Raw genomic sequence first — 16,833 nt, 5'->3', positions numbered from 1 at the left:
TCCTTCCTGTTATTAATTAGTTTGCTTTCTTGTTATTGTTTTACTGATGATCCAACATTTTGGACACTACTTACTGATTGCTTCCTTGATTGTTTAACTTTCTCCTCTATTTCCCCTAGTTTCTATAAACTGGTAGATATATCAAATTTGGAACTTCATTAGATTCAAGTACATTTTTTAAAAAGTCTTAAGTATACTGTATAGGTAGTGACTTTGTAGTACTTACTGCTGTAGTACAGGAACAGACATGTCTGGATTATTCAAGAGAGTTTAGGTAGTGTCAACCTGAATTGTAAAGTTCCACCTGGATTATTCAGAAAATTCAGATGGTGTCAGTCTGAATTGTAAAGTTCCCTATTATCTTTTCACCTTATATTGTAAATTTCTTTTTAGCATTCATTAATGATCCTTGCCTATATCCATTATTTCATTAGAGGTTGCAATATGGTGATTTTTCTAATTCTATTATTCTTTTTGCATTTATTAGCTAAAATTGTTCTTAAAAACACACACCTTAATCATATCAATTATGAATTAGTATAAACAAGCAGGTAAATGTGTGGTTTATAGGTCCTCATTCTTTATCAGTTTTCAAAATAATGAGTTGGTTTAAGCAGCCCTCATGGTGACCAATAAAGGGTTTATTTTTTTTTATATCATTATTAAGTCACACATTATATATATTTGATGTGTTTCAACCCATGGGTGTCATCATTATTTTTGGTGCTCAAAATGCTTTTTAAGATGGCTCCTGTGTCTTTTCTTGTGACACTCTCATACTTTGAATAAAGGGATTTGAACCTAGGTTTATTTAACTTCAAAGCCAATGTTCTTCCCACTGTTATTGTACCTTCTTGAAGGAAGCTCTTAAAGGATAGATGAGACTTAAATGGCACAGTTGAGGGGGGCATTTGTTGGGATAGGGTTTTGATGCAGGAGTGTCAGCCTCAATGAACATAGGTCTAACAGGAGGAAGGCAAAGGCACTTGTGGCACAAGGGTCTGGGCTGTGAAGTGCTGGGAGGAAAGGAACATAGGCCAGAAACGTAGTACCAAGGACTTTGCTAGCTGGGTGGAGGGATTTGGTCTTTTTAATACCTAGGTGGCGGGTCATGGGATTAAATTGATGATATTTTGTTTCTCACATGAGTTTGAAAGAAAATTATTTTCGAAAGAAGGCCTCTTGATTGCCGTTTTCATTGGAGTTTGCAAAGAAAAACTCAGCCAAAGAAGCCAATATCATCTAAGTATAGTCTGGAAATAATCACTTGTTGAGTGATTGTTAACTTTTTTAGGACCCTATAATCCTTAACTGTTCATCTTTTACATGTGATATACTTATTTTGAATTTGAGTCGGTGGGGGTGTGTGTGTGATTGTGTGTGGATGTGTGTAATATTTATGTAGTGATAACCAAAGTATATTTAAGTAATTTATTTCTGTTGGCTTACTGTTGCTTGATTTAATTGGCCTCCTATTACATTACTGGCTATGTTGAAATACAAGGACTAATTGTGGATTGGTGGGCTTTATCATATTTTAGTGTAGTATCTGGCTAAATATTCACTAAATTTTATTTACTGATTTCTAGGGCCCCATGGTTATGAATGTGCTTCAGTTTCATAATGCCTCCTGCTATGGCAGACATCCTTGACATCTGGGCAGTGGATTCACAGATAGCATCTGATGGCTCCATACCTGTGGATTTCCTTTTGCCCACTGGGATTTATATCCAGTTGGAGGTACCTCGGGAAGCTACCATTTCTAATATTAAACAGGTATGATAATAGTAGAATTTCTATAAATGTAGCTTATTACTATAACACTTAAGGGAACATGTACTTCTATTATAGAAAGTATAATGTAAACCAAAGGATAAATTTGAGGGACCTTTAGTTCATGACATTTAAAAATTTTGATTCATGCTTTATCTCTTATGAACATTTAAAACATCCTCATTCTTATTCCCACCTTTAATTTAAAAAAATCCATATGTGATACCTGAATTAAGAAAAATAAGCTTATGTTAGCTAGTTTGAAATATTAGTTCAGTTTATTAAAAGGAATTTGACATTGTCAAAGAAGGTTTTATTTTGAGTTAAAATCTTTGTATTTACGATCTTTGAGCTTATTATGCTTTTTTTTCCCCCTATATGTGATTTTTGGTTGGTTGTCTCTTTACTTCTCTCCTTTTCCTTCTCCTTCTCTTCCTCTTTTCCGTCCTTAACCCACTACTTTTCATGGTGACTCTTGGGGAAGAAAAAGTTTTCTGCTATTCACTAGATTTATTTCCACCCTCAGTAATGAATGGTATATCCTCATTTGGAAGCTATTTCTTTTGTATGACAAGGCTTGCCTGTTTTGTTGGATTATTTTTTCAAGTGAATTGATGAGTGCCATTGATTTTTGAAGACTCTGACACATAAATGAAATTGTTTTTCTAAACTTTCTCTTTAATGTTTTTCAAGTAGCTGAACCCAATATGGAAAGCAAGGGTTATGATATTTAAAGAAAAAGTATTTATGACAAACTTTTAAAAAATATGTTTATTGATTTTTAGAGAGAGAGCAAAAGAGAGATAGAAACATTAGTGACAGAGAAACATCATTGATAAGCTGCCTCCTGCACTTCCCTTCAGGGGATTGAGCCTGCGACTCGGTCATGTGCCCTGACTGGAAATTGAACTGAGATCTCTTGGTTCCTGAATCAATGCTCAACCACTGAGCCACACCAGCCAGGCAACAAACCTTTTTAAAGCTCATGACTTTGGACTGTGTTGTTTTTTTTTGACTCTTAACCCATGCTTCTTCATCAAGGAGACATGAGAATTTTAAAACTGCATGATCCATGAAGTTAAAAGAAAAAAAAAAAAAGACACTTTTTAGGTACTCTGCAGGTGCAGAGAGTACTTATTTTTATTTTGACCAAGATGCCTATGGTTTTACTTGAACCTGGATTAACCATTGATACCCTCCTCCTTTTTTGTTATAAATTGTATGCATATTATAAAACATGCATACTATAAAATTTACCATTGGAGTCATTTTTCCATGCACAATTTGTGGCATTAAGTACATTCACAGTGTTGTCCGACTGTCATTACCATCCATATCTGAACTTTTTATCATCCCAAACACTAACTCTCTACTCATTAAATGACAAACTACCCTTTCTCCCAGTCTGGGTAATCTGTATTTTAGTTTCTGTCTCCTATGAATTTGTATATTCTTGCTCCTTCATGTAAGTGGAATCATACAGTAGTTGTCTTTTTGTGTTTTGCTTCTTTCACTTAGCATAATAGTTTTAAAGTTCATCCATGTTGTAAAGTATATCCAAATTTTATTCCTTTTAAGGCTGAATAATTTCCACTATATGGATCCTACCACATTTTTGTATATCCATCCATTTTTCTCTCTTTTTTTGTTAATCTTCCCCCGAGGATATTTTTTTTACATTGATTTTTAGAGAGAGAGTGGAAGGGAGGGAGGAGAGGAGAGACACAGAGAGAAAAACATTGATGTGAGAGAGACACACCGATTAGTTGCCTCCCGCATGGCCTTGACCAGGGCCAGGGCCATCATCGAGCCTCAAGCGAGGTACATGCCCGATGCTCTATCCACTGAGCCAAACCAGCTAGGGCGCGCTCTCTCTCTCTCTCTCTCTTTAATAACATTTTCATGGCTGTGAAGTGGTATCTTATTGTAGTTTTTATGTGTACTACTTCCTTAGTGACTAAGGATGTTGAGCATCTTTTCATGTTCTTATGCACATTTTTAGAATTGTCTGTTTAAGACTATTGCCTATTTTAAAATTCAGTTGTTTGTTTTTATTGTTGGTGAGTCATAGGAATTTATTATATATTCTCGATTAATCTCTTATCAAATATATAATTTACACATATTTTCTTCTAGTCTGTGGGTTGCCTTGCACTCTCTAGATAGTGTCAGATGCACAAAAGATCTTAATTTCAACAAAGTTCATTTGCCTATTTTTTCTTTTATTGCCTAGCATTGCTTCTCTTTTTTATATAGCTACTAGAGGCCCGGTGCACGAAATTCGTGCATGGGGTGTGTGTGTGGGGGGGCAGGGGTGTCCCTCAGCCCAGCTTGCACCCTCTCCAATCTGGGACCCCTTGAGGGATGTCCGACCGCCCATTTAGGCCCAATCCCAGTGGGTTCGGGCCTAAATAGGTGGTTGAACATCCCTCTCACAATCCAGGACTGCTGGCTCCCAACTGCCCTCCCCTGCAGGCCTGGTCCCCCCAACTACCCTCCCCTGCTGGCCTGGTCCCCCCCAACTGCCCTCCCCTACAGGCCTGGTCCCCCCCCCCCAACTGCCCTCCCCTTCAGGCCTAGTCCACCCCAACTGCCCTCCCCTGCAGGCCTGGGTCCCCCCCAACTGTCCTCTTCTGCAGGCCTTGTCCCCACCCCCCCAACTGCCCTCCCCTGCAGTCCTGGTCCCCCCAACTGCTCTCCCCTGCAGGCCTGGGACCCCCCCAACTGTCCTCCCCTGCAGGCCTTGTCCCCCCCCCCCCAACTGCTCTCCCCTGCAGGCCTGGTCCCCCCAACTGCCCTCCCCTGCAGGCCTGGGTCCCCCCCAACTGTCCTCCCCTGCAAGCCTTGCCACCCCCCCAACTGCCCTCCCCTGCAGGCCTGGTCCCCCCAACTGCCCTCCCTGGCAGGCCTGGGTCCCCCCCAACTGCCCTCCCTGCTGACCTGATCACCCACAACTGTCCTCTCCTGAAGGCCTTGTTCCCCCCCCAACTGCCCTCCCCTGCAGGCCTGGTCCCCCCCAACAGCTCTCCCCTGCAGGCCTGGTCCCCCCAACTGCTCTCCCCTGCAGGCCTGCCCCCCCCAACTGCCCTCCCTGGCAGGCCTGGGTCCCCCCCAGTTACCCTCCCTTGCAGGTTTGGGTCCCCCCCAATTGCCCTCCCTTGCTGGTCTGGTCTCCCCCAACTGCCCTCCTCTGCTGGCCTGGTCACCCCTAACTGCCCTCCCCTGCAGGCCATCTTGTGGTGGCCATCTTGTGTCCACATGGAGCAGCCATCTTTGACCACATGGGGGCGGCCATCTTGTGTCTTGGTCAATTTGCATATTACTCTTTTATTAGATAGCATGAGAATTGGCCATGGTTTTAACCTAGGTCTCTTATCTTCAGCTTCTGGTTTTCGTACTAGCTGTAGTTAAAATATGCAATCCCGTCTTGCATTTGTAAGTTGATTATTTTACATGATCTAATCCAGGAGACCTGGGGAGAGATGAAGAGAGATTGACTGTGTTCATTCTGATAGGGCAATATTAATAAAGTGACCCCTCTTAAATAGAAAAGAATGCAGGACAAAAATAACACACGTTTTGTATGTGGGTGATGATACATACTTTAAAATTTCTCAGTGATTGGTTGTCTCCTGCATGTGCTGCAGGGCTGGAGATTGAGCCTGCAACCTAGGAATTGAACCCAAGACTCTTCTGTGCACAGGCCAATGCTCTAACCACTGAGTAACACCGGTTAGGGGTCTCTTGCAATTTTTTATTTTAAAGAAACACACCTTAATATGTCTTTGATAGCTTTCCATATTTCTATTTTATATTCATAGTTCTTTAATGTTCTACAATTTATTTAACCAATCTCTTACTGCTAAACATTTGTCTTATCTTCAGTTTTTGAGTTTTACAAACAGTGCTACAGTGAGTATCCTTGTAGATGTGTCTTTGTGCACTTAAGCAAGTGCCATTTCAGAAAATGTTTTATTTTTATCCTGCAGATGTTGTGGACACAGATTCATAATTACCCAATGTTTAACCTCCTTATGGAAATTGACTCCTATATGTTTGCATGTGTGAATCAAACTGCTGTATATGAGGAGCTCGAAGATGAAACAAGAAGACTCTGTGATGTCAGACCTTTTCTTCCAGTTCTCAAATTAGTGACTAGAAGTTGTGACCCAGGGGAAAAATTAGACTCAAAAATTGGAGTCCTTATAGGAAAAGGTAATGAAAATTTTTTCTAATATGAATTCTTAACATGTTTTTTGCGATATATACAAACATGTAGTAAGTATGATTTAAGACATTGCTTTGCAAAGTGTGGTCCACAGACCAGTGATGGTCTGTAAATTGTAACCAGTTACTGAGGCAAGTACGGAAATCAGGAATAAAAACTCCTCTAGCGATGGGATAGTGCCACAATATCCAAGGGCTTAAGTTTTGTGTTTCTTTTTCGAGTGACTTATTTTTATGTTATAAAAATACTGGTGTTTTTTTTTTAAAATATATTTTATTGATTTTTTACAGAGAGGAAGAGAGAGGGATAGAGAGTTAGAAACATTGATGAGAGAGAAACATCGATCAGCTGCCTCCTGCACACCCCCCACTGGGGATGTGCCCGCAACCAAGGTGCATGCCTCTGACCGGAACCAAACCTGGGACCCTTGAGTCCGCAGGCCGACGCTCTATCCACTGAGCCAAACCGGTTTCAGCGACTGGGTTTTTTTTGACAGGTTGTAAAGAAATATGTTCCTTTGCCTCAGATAGTTTGAGAAGCCCTTTTCTAAGAGATACTGAACTGCCCCTACAGTATGAACATAATTTTTAAAATATATTTTTATTGGTTCTTTTAAAGAAATTTATCTTTATTGTTGAAAGTATTATAGATGTCCCCCCTTTTATTCCCCATTGAACCCCCCCCCCCATCCTGCCCCTACTCCCCCATGAACATAATTTATATACAACTAGAGGCCCAGTGCATGAAAATTTATGCACTGGAGGGGGAGGTCCCTCAGCCCGTCCCGCCCCCTCTCACAGTCCGGGAGTCCTCAGGGGCAGGAGGCAACCCGGTGATCAGGTGAAGGTGATGCCCCATCACACCTCTGCTGCTGCCACTGCCGGCAGTGCAAGCCTCAGCCGGCCCTGGTTACCTGAGCCTCGGGCGGCCCTGGGTGGCTGGGAAGCTGCCATTCGAGGCTTGCCTGCACCTTGGGCCGGCCCTGGGTGCCTGGGCAGCTGCCATCCAAGGCTTGCCTGCGCCTCGGGCTGGCCCTGGGCGGCTGGGGGGCTGAGGGGACTGGGGGACTCCGGAGGCAGGTGAGCGGAGCAGCCAGGCCCGCCTTGGGGTGTGCCCGGCCTTGCTGCGTACCTGCCGCCCCAGCGGGGCTGAGGGGACTGGGCGCCACCATCTTTGAGGGCGGGGCAATCAATAAGCATATTCCCTTCTTATTGGCTGTGGGCGCCGCCATTTTGCGATGTCGTGAGGGTCAATTAGCATGTTCCCTCTTTATTAGATAGGATTCTTTATGCCAACCAAGACTTTAAGCTGGTAAGTTTCCATAAGTAACGCATATTATTGACAAATTTTACTCCATAACTAAAATTATCTTTAAGAAGTTAATTTTGTAGTGAGTCAAGATACAGCATGTCTATAGTATTCTTTGCAAATTAATTTCAGGGAGAATTGTTAGTAACAAAATGAAAAACAAGGACAAGTAGTACCGTATTTTCTGGCGTATAAGACGACTTTTTAACCCAGGAAAATCTTCTATACGCCCAGTCATCTTATACGCCGGAAAATACGGTAATCTCAGAGGCCAGTATTTACTATCAATATCCTCCTCCCTTAGACAAGATACCAATATGAAGTGAGTACCATAGGGTAATTGAGGAAGAGACTTGGAAGTTTAAATACAAAACCAAAAAATCTACTGGAGATTATTGGATCTGGATTGGCTACCTATATTAATCAAATTTAGTATTAGAGTATAATATAGTACCATCCCAAGAACCATCCCATTTAAAATAGTATTCTTTGATCTTGACCTTAGGTAATTCAGGGTAGCCAATAATTACACTGTGAGGCTGACCTCTTCCCTTTGAGTACTTAGAACAGAACCCTGTTGATTTGCTAATGGCACCCTGTTCTTTAAAATGTTTTATTACTTCAGAGGATAGCTTGTTAGCTTCTGGCAATAATTCCCCCCCCCCACACACACACACAATTAAATAGATATATAATTACATTACCATACAGATTTTTTCTTATATATTACTAGACTTCATAGAAAGCATTCTTTTCTATTTTCTCCAAATGCTCCAAAGATTTTTATAGGTTATTAATTTTCTCCATTAGAAAAAGTTTTTCCTTCACCTGAAGAATATATGGAAAAGTGGAAAGAATTAAAAATTACTTATAATCTTTTATCCTCTAGGATAAGACTATCCACTTGATAATATTTTGATTTATCTAAAACATTTGGTAATCCAAAAGGGTAGCACCACAGAGATAGCTAACTTTCTTCGGAACATAGGTATCTTTTTTAAAATTTACCACCTTTTCAACCCTTAGATCACTGTGTTCCCTTCTGGTCTTGATTTATAAAACATAGGATTCATTAGCTATCATTAACTCTACCCAAGCTTGCCAAATTTAGTAAATAAAAATATATGCGATCCAAATATTACATAGGATATATTTATGCTAAAAAAACTATTCATTGTTTACCTAAAATTGAAATAGAATTGGGCATGCTATTTTTCTTTGGCAAACCTAACTTTACCTTACTACAGCACAGGAAATATGTATATTAGAATTGAATTTCTCTTTCTATAAGCAATGTATTATATTTCACTCAGAATCATAAAGCTTATTGTATAATTTTATTTTGCAGTGTTCCTTGCAATTTAAAAGATCAGCATGTAAGAAGTGTTTTACTATGTTAAATTAAACAGTTTATAAACTCTTAACTCTTTGTAAATTGTACTTTAGATCTTCAGCATCTCTAGAAAAACTGGTGTTTTGATCATATACACAAATTTAAATGTTAACATTAATTTAGGAAGTTAAATAAGTCTGTTTTAATATTTTAGAACCAATTTAAAATACCTAATAAGTAAATTTTTGCCATTGTTGTTTTGTATTTCATGACTACAACCGGGTTTAGTGAGGTCATGCCTCCTGGCAAAACAATAAACAATTATTTCAATTTAACTTCAGGAACAAGTTTGCTGCCGCCTCCTCCCCAAAGAAAACAATGGAACCTTTACAGATATAACTGCCTAATGGGTCTAAAAATACCTTCTTTTAAATATGATGTGCCTGATTATTTTATTTTCTGTTTTAATTCTAAATTATCATTTATAGAGCAGTTCAACCAGTGAGCCATACCAGCTGGGCTACTTTTAGTATTTTATCTGGCTATTCATTGATTTTGTATAATATTTTCCTGCCCAGTTTTGTTTGCTTGATAAAAGCCAATTATCTATATGTTTCCATTGAATATATTTTATATTCTCTTACATTTTTAATATTCTCTTTAATATCAGCTACTCAAAATGACTACTTTAAAAAATGTGTTTAGGTTTGCATGAATTTGATGCCTTGAAGGATCCTGAAGTGAATGAATTCCGAATAAAAATGCGTAAATTTAGTGAGGAAAAAATTCAGTCGCTTGTGGGATTGTCTTGGATGGACTGGCTAAAGCAGACATATCCACCAGAGCATGAATCATCCATCCTTGAAAACTTAGAAGATAAACTTTATGGAGGAAAGCTCATTGTGGCTGTGCATTTTGAAAATTGTCAGGTAATATTATTTTAATAAATATTTTGTAATAAATCTGTGACTTTTACCTAAATACAGCTCCACCCTCAGAGGAGGCTCTTGCTTGCCTAGAAAACTTTTATAAAGAACATTTTTATTTTATTTTTATATACTTTTACAGATTTCAGAGAGGAAGGAAGAGTGAAAGAGAGAAACATCAATGATAAGAGAGAATCATTGATCGGTTGCCTCCTGCATGCCGTACTCTGGGGATCGAGCCCGCAACCTGGGCATGTGCCCTGACCGGGAATCAAACTGTGACCTACTGGTTCATAGGTTGACGCTCAACCATGGAGCCACACTGGCTGGGCAAGAGTATTTTTAGATTTAGTGTGGAAATATATTTAGGATTATAGTGATAATCTAAAGTGACACATCCTTTGCTCATATATGATTTTTTTAATGCAATTGTATGTTAGCAAACTGTACTGTTTTTGAATAGTTTTTATATTTTCAATGGGTTTTAAAAAAATAAAGAATTTTAAAGGGATGTTAAAAAGAAAAGAAAGAGAATATGTGACAAAAATACATGTCTTCAAAGTCTGGTCCTTTACAGAAAATATTTGCTAACTCCTATCTAGATTATGTTCTTTAGTGCAGATATTTTATTTTCTCATGTGAATTTTCTCTTGTCTATAAAATGAAAGGTTTGACCAAATGATCCCCCCCAAATATTCTTGTATTTGTTAATATGTAAATTAAGTACTGATATGGAGTTGGACATATCCATGTATGTTTATACAGTTAATCTGCATCTGAATGTTCAGAGCAATTTTACAAACTGGGTTATGCTACTACCTTTGTATTATTATCTTATCATCTAGGTCAGCCTTAGGATTAGTGTAGAAGTTAAAAGATAGTTTTATTCTTCAATTACTATGATAACAATGACAAAAACCATTATCTGTAGCCATTCTATTTTGAGCACTAATACTATGCCTGGATCTATGAAAGGAATTTTTAATATATTTGCTACTTCTCACAACAACTCTATAAAGTGAAGTTATTTTCTCCACATTTTATAGTGAAGAAACAGAAAAGAAGAGAAATTTGGTTATTTATGCCAGGCTTCATAACTGGCCAGTGGTAGAACAAGGATTTTATCCTGGTGTTTATGGCTTTATCCAGTCCTACCACCTTTCAAACAGCATGTTATAAGTATTTATTAGGACAAATATGAGAAAAGGATCCTGCCTTCTGGCATTTTACAGAGGAAGTTTGTATAGAGAACAAAAACCATTTGCTACTCTATCCAGAGATGTGTTGAGATTAAAGTTCAATTTGAGCCAAGATTAGGATATTATGAGGTGTCAAGATCAAATTTAAAATATTGTTTAGTGAATTCTGCAGTATTGGAAGATCTGGAATAGGGAATTTTACTGTTAAGAGATTATTAGAGTTTAAGTTAAAAACAGTAGAATTTAACTTGAACACAGCCTGGATTTCTAGATCAGTCTGAATTTAATTAAGTACTAGAGGCCCGGTGCACAAATTCGTGCACATTGAAAGGAAATTAATTAGAAGAAATATTTTAATACCGCTATTTGCCCTTTCTCTATAATAGAAGTGTCAACCAAATTCATGATCGAACAATGACAGATTGAAACACATGCGTGCGATTGGTGCCAGCACGAGCTTTATATGTATTGTGCATGCACGAGTCAACTTAGCCTTTTATATATAGAGAATAAACTTGCTTAATTAGACCTGCTTTCTGATTTAGCTCAACTTTTCCCAGACCAGTGAAGAAGCACCCCAACTTCTCTTTCAGGTAATTGTCAGCAACACAGCAGTAAATATCAACACAAAGGAGATTATTATTGTAGATCACACAGGGAGAACAAAGGGTAAAATATTTAACTGCAGCAGTGTTTGACTATATTCTGTGCAGTGAGAAAACCTGAAGTCATTTTCAAGGCCCACCATTTCTTCTTTTCAGTTGGGTGCAGTTTCTGAGCTTTCTAAATCAATGTTTTCCAGCTAATGAAAAGAAAATAGGATTCCACTGAGTCTCCTATCTATCTACTCCAGGACTTCTGTGAGGATCAAATGAGATGAGGTACAGGAAAATGCTTCACAGACATTTGGTTAAAGTGTAAAATGTTCCCACCTGGCTATAAAGCAAGTCTGATTCCTGGGCTGAAGAAACTCCAAGGAGGCTAGTTGCTAGGGAGAGGAAGCCGGGCATTGCTATATGACTTCATTACCCAGTGCCCACAGCCACCATTTCTGGGCTGGGCTGTGGGCCGCATTTTGTGCCATGAGGTCTTGGCAGCGTAAGCTGAGATTTGGTGGGCTGTTGCTCCGGGGTGGTGGTGGGGCCTGTGTCCCACTTGGGGGAAGTCAGGTGTTGCTTTGTAGGCGCCAGGTTCGCATTGCCAGTGCACGTCACAGCAGCTCCTGCGTTGAGCGTCTGCCCCCTGGTGGTCAGTGTGCATCATAGCAACTGGTTGGATGGTTGGTCACTTAGCATATTAGCCTTTTATATATATGTAGATTGGTCAAATCTTTACTGGACCCAAATTTTAATGTAATCATCATTGTAACTATATGTGAAAAGAAGTATTTTGAAGTTAGAAGAGGAATGGAGATATTCAGATATCATACTAGATTCCAAGTAGTCATAGAATTTACCACTGAAAGGAGTTTAGAGATCATGAGATTGTCTTATCCTCTCTAATAAAATGGTAATATGCAAATTAACCATCACTCCGCTACATAAGCCACGCCCACCAGCTACTCAGGGCAAGTATGCAAATTAACCCCAATCCAAGATGGCTACAGCCACAGAGAGCAAGGTTTCCCAGGTAACAGAGTAAGCCAAGCTTTCCATAGCCGTTGCAGGCCTAAGCCTCCACTCAAGCTACAAAGTTTCAATTATAGAAGGTAAACAAATTCAAACAAATGGCGACAGAATGGAGCTTGAGAGAGCAGGCCAGGGTTGCCGGCGGCAACAGGGGAAGCAAAGCTTTCCGCACACCCTGGCTGGGCTCACCCGCTTAAGGCTACAAAGTTTCAATTGTAGAAGGTGAATTAACTGCCACAGAAATGGCTGCCAGGCTTGGCTCCGCTCCAGGCTACAAAGTTTCAATTGTAGAAGAAAAATAAATTCCAGATACCAGGGCCTCCCCTTGGGTTGCCAGGGGGCGTGGCCGGCCTGCAAACCACCACAGGCCCCTCGCTCAGGCCGCCCCACACCCTAAGGGAACCCCAACCCTTATCTGTGACACCCTTCAGGGCAAACCAGCTGGCCCCCACCCGTGCACCAGGCCTCTATCTTATCTAATAAAAGAGTAATATACAGATTGATCATCACTGCAACACACAATATAGCTGCCCCCATGTGGTCAAAGATCCTGCCCCCATGTGGACACAAGATGGCCACCACAAGATGGCCAGCAGGAGAGGGCAGTTGGGAGGCACCCGGCCTGCAAGGGAGGGCAGTTGTGAGGGACCAGGCCTGCAAGGGAGGGCAGTTGAGAGGGACCAGGCTTGCAAGGGAGGGCAGTTGGAGGTGATCAACCCTGCAGGAGAGGGCAGTTAGGGGTGACCAGGCTGGCAGAGGAGGGAAGTTGGGGGCAAACAGGCTGGCAGGGGAGCAGTTAAGCATCAACCAGGCTGGCAGCAGAGTGGTTAGGGGGTGATCAGGCTGGCAGGCAGAAGCGGTTAGGGGCAATCAGGAAGGCAGGCAGGCAAGCAGTTGGGAGCCAGCAGTCCTGGATTGTGAGAGGGATGTCCGACTGCCCGTTTATCCCACCAGGATCGGGCCTAAACGGGCAGTCGGACATCCCTCCAGGAGTCCCAGATTGGAGAGGGTACAGGCTGGGCTGAGGGACAACCCCCCGCCGTGCACGAATTTCATGCACCGGGCTTCTAGTAGTTTTATATTTTTGAAGAGTTTATGTATGAAATAGAGAGTAGGACCATAGAGTAATTATATTAAATAGTATGAGCTTTATCATTTAGACCTGTGCTATTGAATACAGTAGCTACTAGTCACATGTGTAATTTTATTTAAAAATTCATTTGTGTACCACTGCTTTCTTCACAGTAGCCACATATTGAGCCATTTGTGCATATTGGTTAATGTATTAGACAGCACATATTTTTATTATTAAAGTTCTATTTGTGTACCATGCTTTAAATAGTTGTGAGCAATTGCATTATGTTAAAAGATACTATCATATCTTTTTGCTGCTCTTCTTTTAAAGATAGATTACTTTCTAAGTTGGGTGAAGGTTAGTTTTGAGGTGGATAGTACAGAGTTAGATCAAATAAGCTATATTGCTCTTTAGGAGAGATGTAGAGAATCATTGAAGTAGAAGAGTGTTACTGGAGATGGAAAGAAGGTGACCATTATTATGGGAACTGAGGTAGAGAAGTGGTGTATGACTTACCAAGTGACTCTGTGGATCTTAGTTCCTGTACTATGATGCACAAGGCACCAACTCAGAGAAAATAAAGTCTATATATATAAAAGGCTAATATGTTAAGTGTCCCTCCAGCCGGCCGACTGGTTGCTATGATGCACACTGACTACCAGGGGTCAGATGCTCACGCTCAATTCAGGAGCTGCCATGATGTGCACTGGCCATTTACAGAGAAACGGCAGTGTGGATCTGGCGCTGACAAAGCAACACTCGGCTTCCCCCAAGTGGGACACAGGCCCGCCGCCACCCCGGGACGACAGCCCACCAAATCGCAGCTGACACTGCCATGGTGCAAAATGCCACCCACAGCCCAGCCCAGCCCAGAAACGGTGGCTGTGGGCACCAGGTAATGACATCAGGTAGCAATGCCCGGCTTCCTCTCCCTAGCAACTAGCCTCTTTGGAGTTTCTTCACCCAAGAACATGACTTGCTTTATAGCCAGTTGCAAATATTTTACACTTTAACCAAATGTTTGTGAAGCGTTTTCCCGTGCCTCATCTCATTTGATCCTCACAGAAGTCCTGGAGTAGATAGATAGGAGACTCAGTAGAATCCTATTTTCTTTTCATTAGCTGGAAAATGGAGATTTAGAAAGTTTAGAAACTTGACCCCACTGAAAAGAAGTAAGAAATGGTGGACCTTGAAAATGACTTCAAGTTTTCTCACTGCACAGAATATAGTCAAACACTGCTGCAGTTAAATATTTTACCCTTTGTTCTCCCTGTGTGATCTACAATAACAATCTGCTTTGTGTTGATATTTACTGCTGTGTTGCTGACAATTACCTGAAAGAGAAGTTGGGTGCTTCACTGGTCTGGGAAAAGTTGAACTAAACCAGAAAGCAGATTTAATTAAGCAAGTTTATTCTATATATATAAAAGGCTAAGTTGACTCACCCATGCTCAATACATATAAAGCTCTCACTGGTGCCAATTGCACTCATGTGTTTCAATCTGTCATTGTCCATCGTGAATTTGGTTGACACTTCTATTATAGAGAAAGGGCGAATAACGATATTAAAATATTCTAATTTCCTTTGAATGTGCACGAATCCGTGCACCAGGCCACTAGTGTTCTAATAATCATAGCTGTCCAGGGTAGCAGTTGGCTGCTGTGAGAGAGAGTGAGCTTTCTTATATCTTTGATATATGATCATTTGGTGTGAAATTATTTTGCTATATTATAGAAGGATTTGGGTATTATTAAACAATCTTTAATATCTCTACCTTTGGGATTTATGCATAGGTTTAATAATATTCCATCACAACTATATCTCCATTTTTCACTAGTAAAAATTTCTCTGTTTCTTTTTACATGTTTATAAAATCAGACAAAAATTTTAAATTATGGTTCAATTAGTATAAAGTAAAAATCTCTTCTTACTAGTGACTGCATATAACTCTTTATTAATACAGACTAAAATCACAGGGTTTTGGGTAACTTTTTAAAAGAAGGATATTTACTGGAAAATACATGTGATAAACTACCTGAAGATAAAATTTAGTTAAATATTATTAAACTTCAGTTAAATATTTATCTGACCTGTGGAAACTGTGGCACACTCTATAGCGTAAGATGAATTGCAAATTATCAGAAATCTTAGCATATTTGGCATGGACACAGTATATTTAGACAGGAAGATTTACTGAAATATTAAATCTAAAGGATGTATATATCTGAATATTATGTATGGCTATTTATAATGTAATAATAAATACAAATGTAAAGAATGTTTTGTTTTTAGCACAAATGTTATTTGTGGTTTTTTTTCTACCTCTCTCTTTAGGATGTGTTTAGCTTTCAAGTATCTCCTAATATGAATCCTATAAAAATAAATGAATTGGCAATCCAAAAACGTTTGACTATTCATTGGAAAGAGGATGAAGTTAGCCCCTATGACTATGTGCTGCAAATCAGTGGGAGAGTAGAATATGTATTTGGTGATCACCCACTAATCCAATTCCAGGTATGAGTATTAACTCTCAATTTACCAGAGAAGTGTGTGTGTGTATATTTAACAATTTGACAATTTAAATTTCTGATATAAAAATGTGTTAACTATAGTCAGCGTTTGGAACCTACAGAAAATTATACTCAATTAAATAATAGCCATAATCCTACCTCCCTCCGAGTTAATCATTGTTAACATTTTGGCATGTTTTTGTCATTTTACTCAAAGATACATGTATTTTTGGCATTATGTGTGTATCTATAATGTTTTTATTCTGCTTTTTTAATTGTTTCAGTGTCGTAATTTCATATAGTATTATGAATTCTTATACAGTTTGTTATAGCTGCCCACTATTTCATCATATAAACAATGATTTAGATATGAAATATTCTGGGGGAAGCAAAACAAAATATTTTCATTAAATGGCCACTAATTGAATTATATAAAAACTTATTTGCAATGATCTGTTAACTAGGTAAAGTAATATTAAAAATTTCCATTATGTATTATGAAACTTTTCAGTTTAAGCCTAATATTTGTATGTGTAATTTCCCCCTTCACCCCTCCCCCACCTTTTTTGTTACTTCCATATGTGCTAAAAATTTTGTAAGAATTAAGTTTCACCATTCTCCAAAAGTCTTTCCTTACCTTTCGGTTATTTATTACCATTTAGTCATGAATTCTCTGCTTATATGTGTTATGAAAGGCACTGAAGTGCCTCAGATTATTTTTGGAGTAAAGTGGAGTTTAAATAAGATATGTGCAGTGCACTACCTCTTCCCCCACCATATGGTATGCTACTTAAAGGATAGGATCCTAGCTTTGCCTTCAAGGAATTTGAGGATTATTTTTTGAAATTACAT

At 39.4% G+C, this 16,833-nt stretch overlaps 1 protein-coding gene across 1 annotated transcript in view; it reads left to right on the top strand.

Annotated features, from left to right (window-relative positions):
• PIK3CB (phosphatidylinositol-4,5-bisphosphate 3-kinase catalytic subunit beta) overlaps positions 1 to 16,833 on the top strand; it is a 144,246-nt gene that overhangs the window by 67,432 nt on the left and 59,981 nt on the right. The window contains exons 3-6 of the mRNA XM_079794467.1: positions 1,590 to 1,776; positions 5,763 to 5,988; positions 9,348 to 9,571; positions 15,806 to 15,985. Coding sequence (XP_079650593.1) covers positions 1,606 to 1,776; positions 5,763 to 5,988; positions 9,348 to 9,571; positions 15,806 to 15,985 — 801 coding nt within the window. The 5' untranslated portion in view covers positions 1,590 to 1,605. The remainder of the gene's footprint in view (positions 1 to 1,589; positions 1,777 to 5,762; positions 5,989 to 9,347; positions 9,572 to 15,805; positions 15,986 to 16,833) is intronic.

The sequence above is a fragment of the Cnephaeus nilssonii genome (assembly GCF_951640355.1).
Source record: "Cnephaeus nilssonii genome assembly, chromosome: 17".
Classification (NCBI taxonomy): Eukaryota; Metazoa; Chordata; class Mammalia; order Chiroptera; family Vespertilionidae; genus Cnephaeus; species Cnephaeus nilssonii.
The sequence above is the reverse complement of the archived record's forward strand: the minus strand, read 5'-3'. Positions and strand labels throughout refer to the sequence as shown.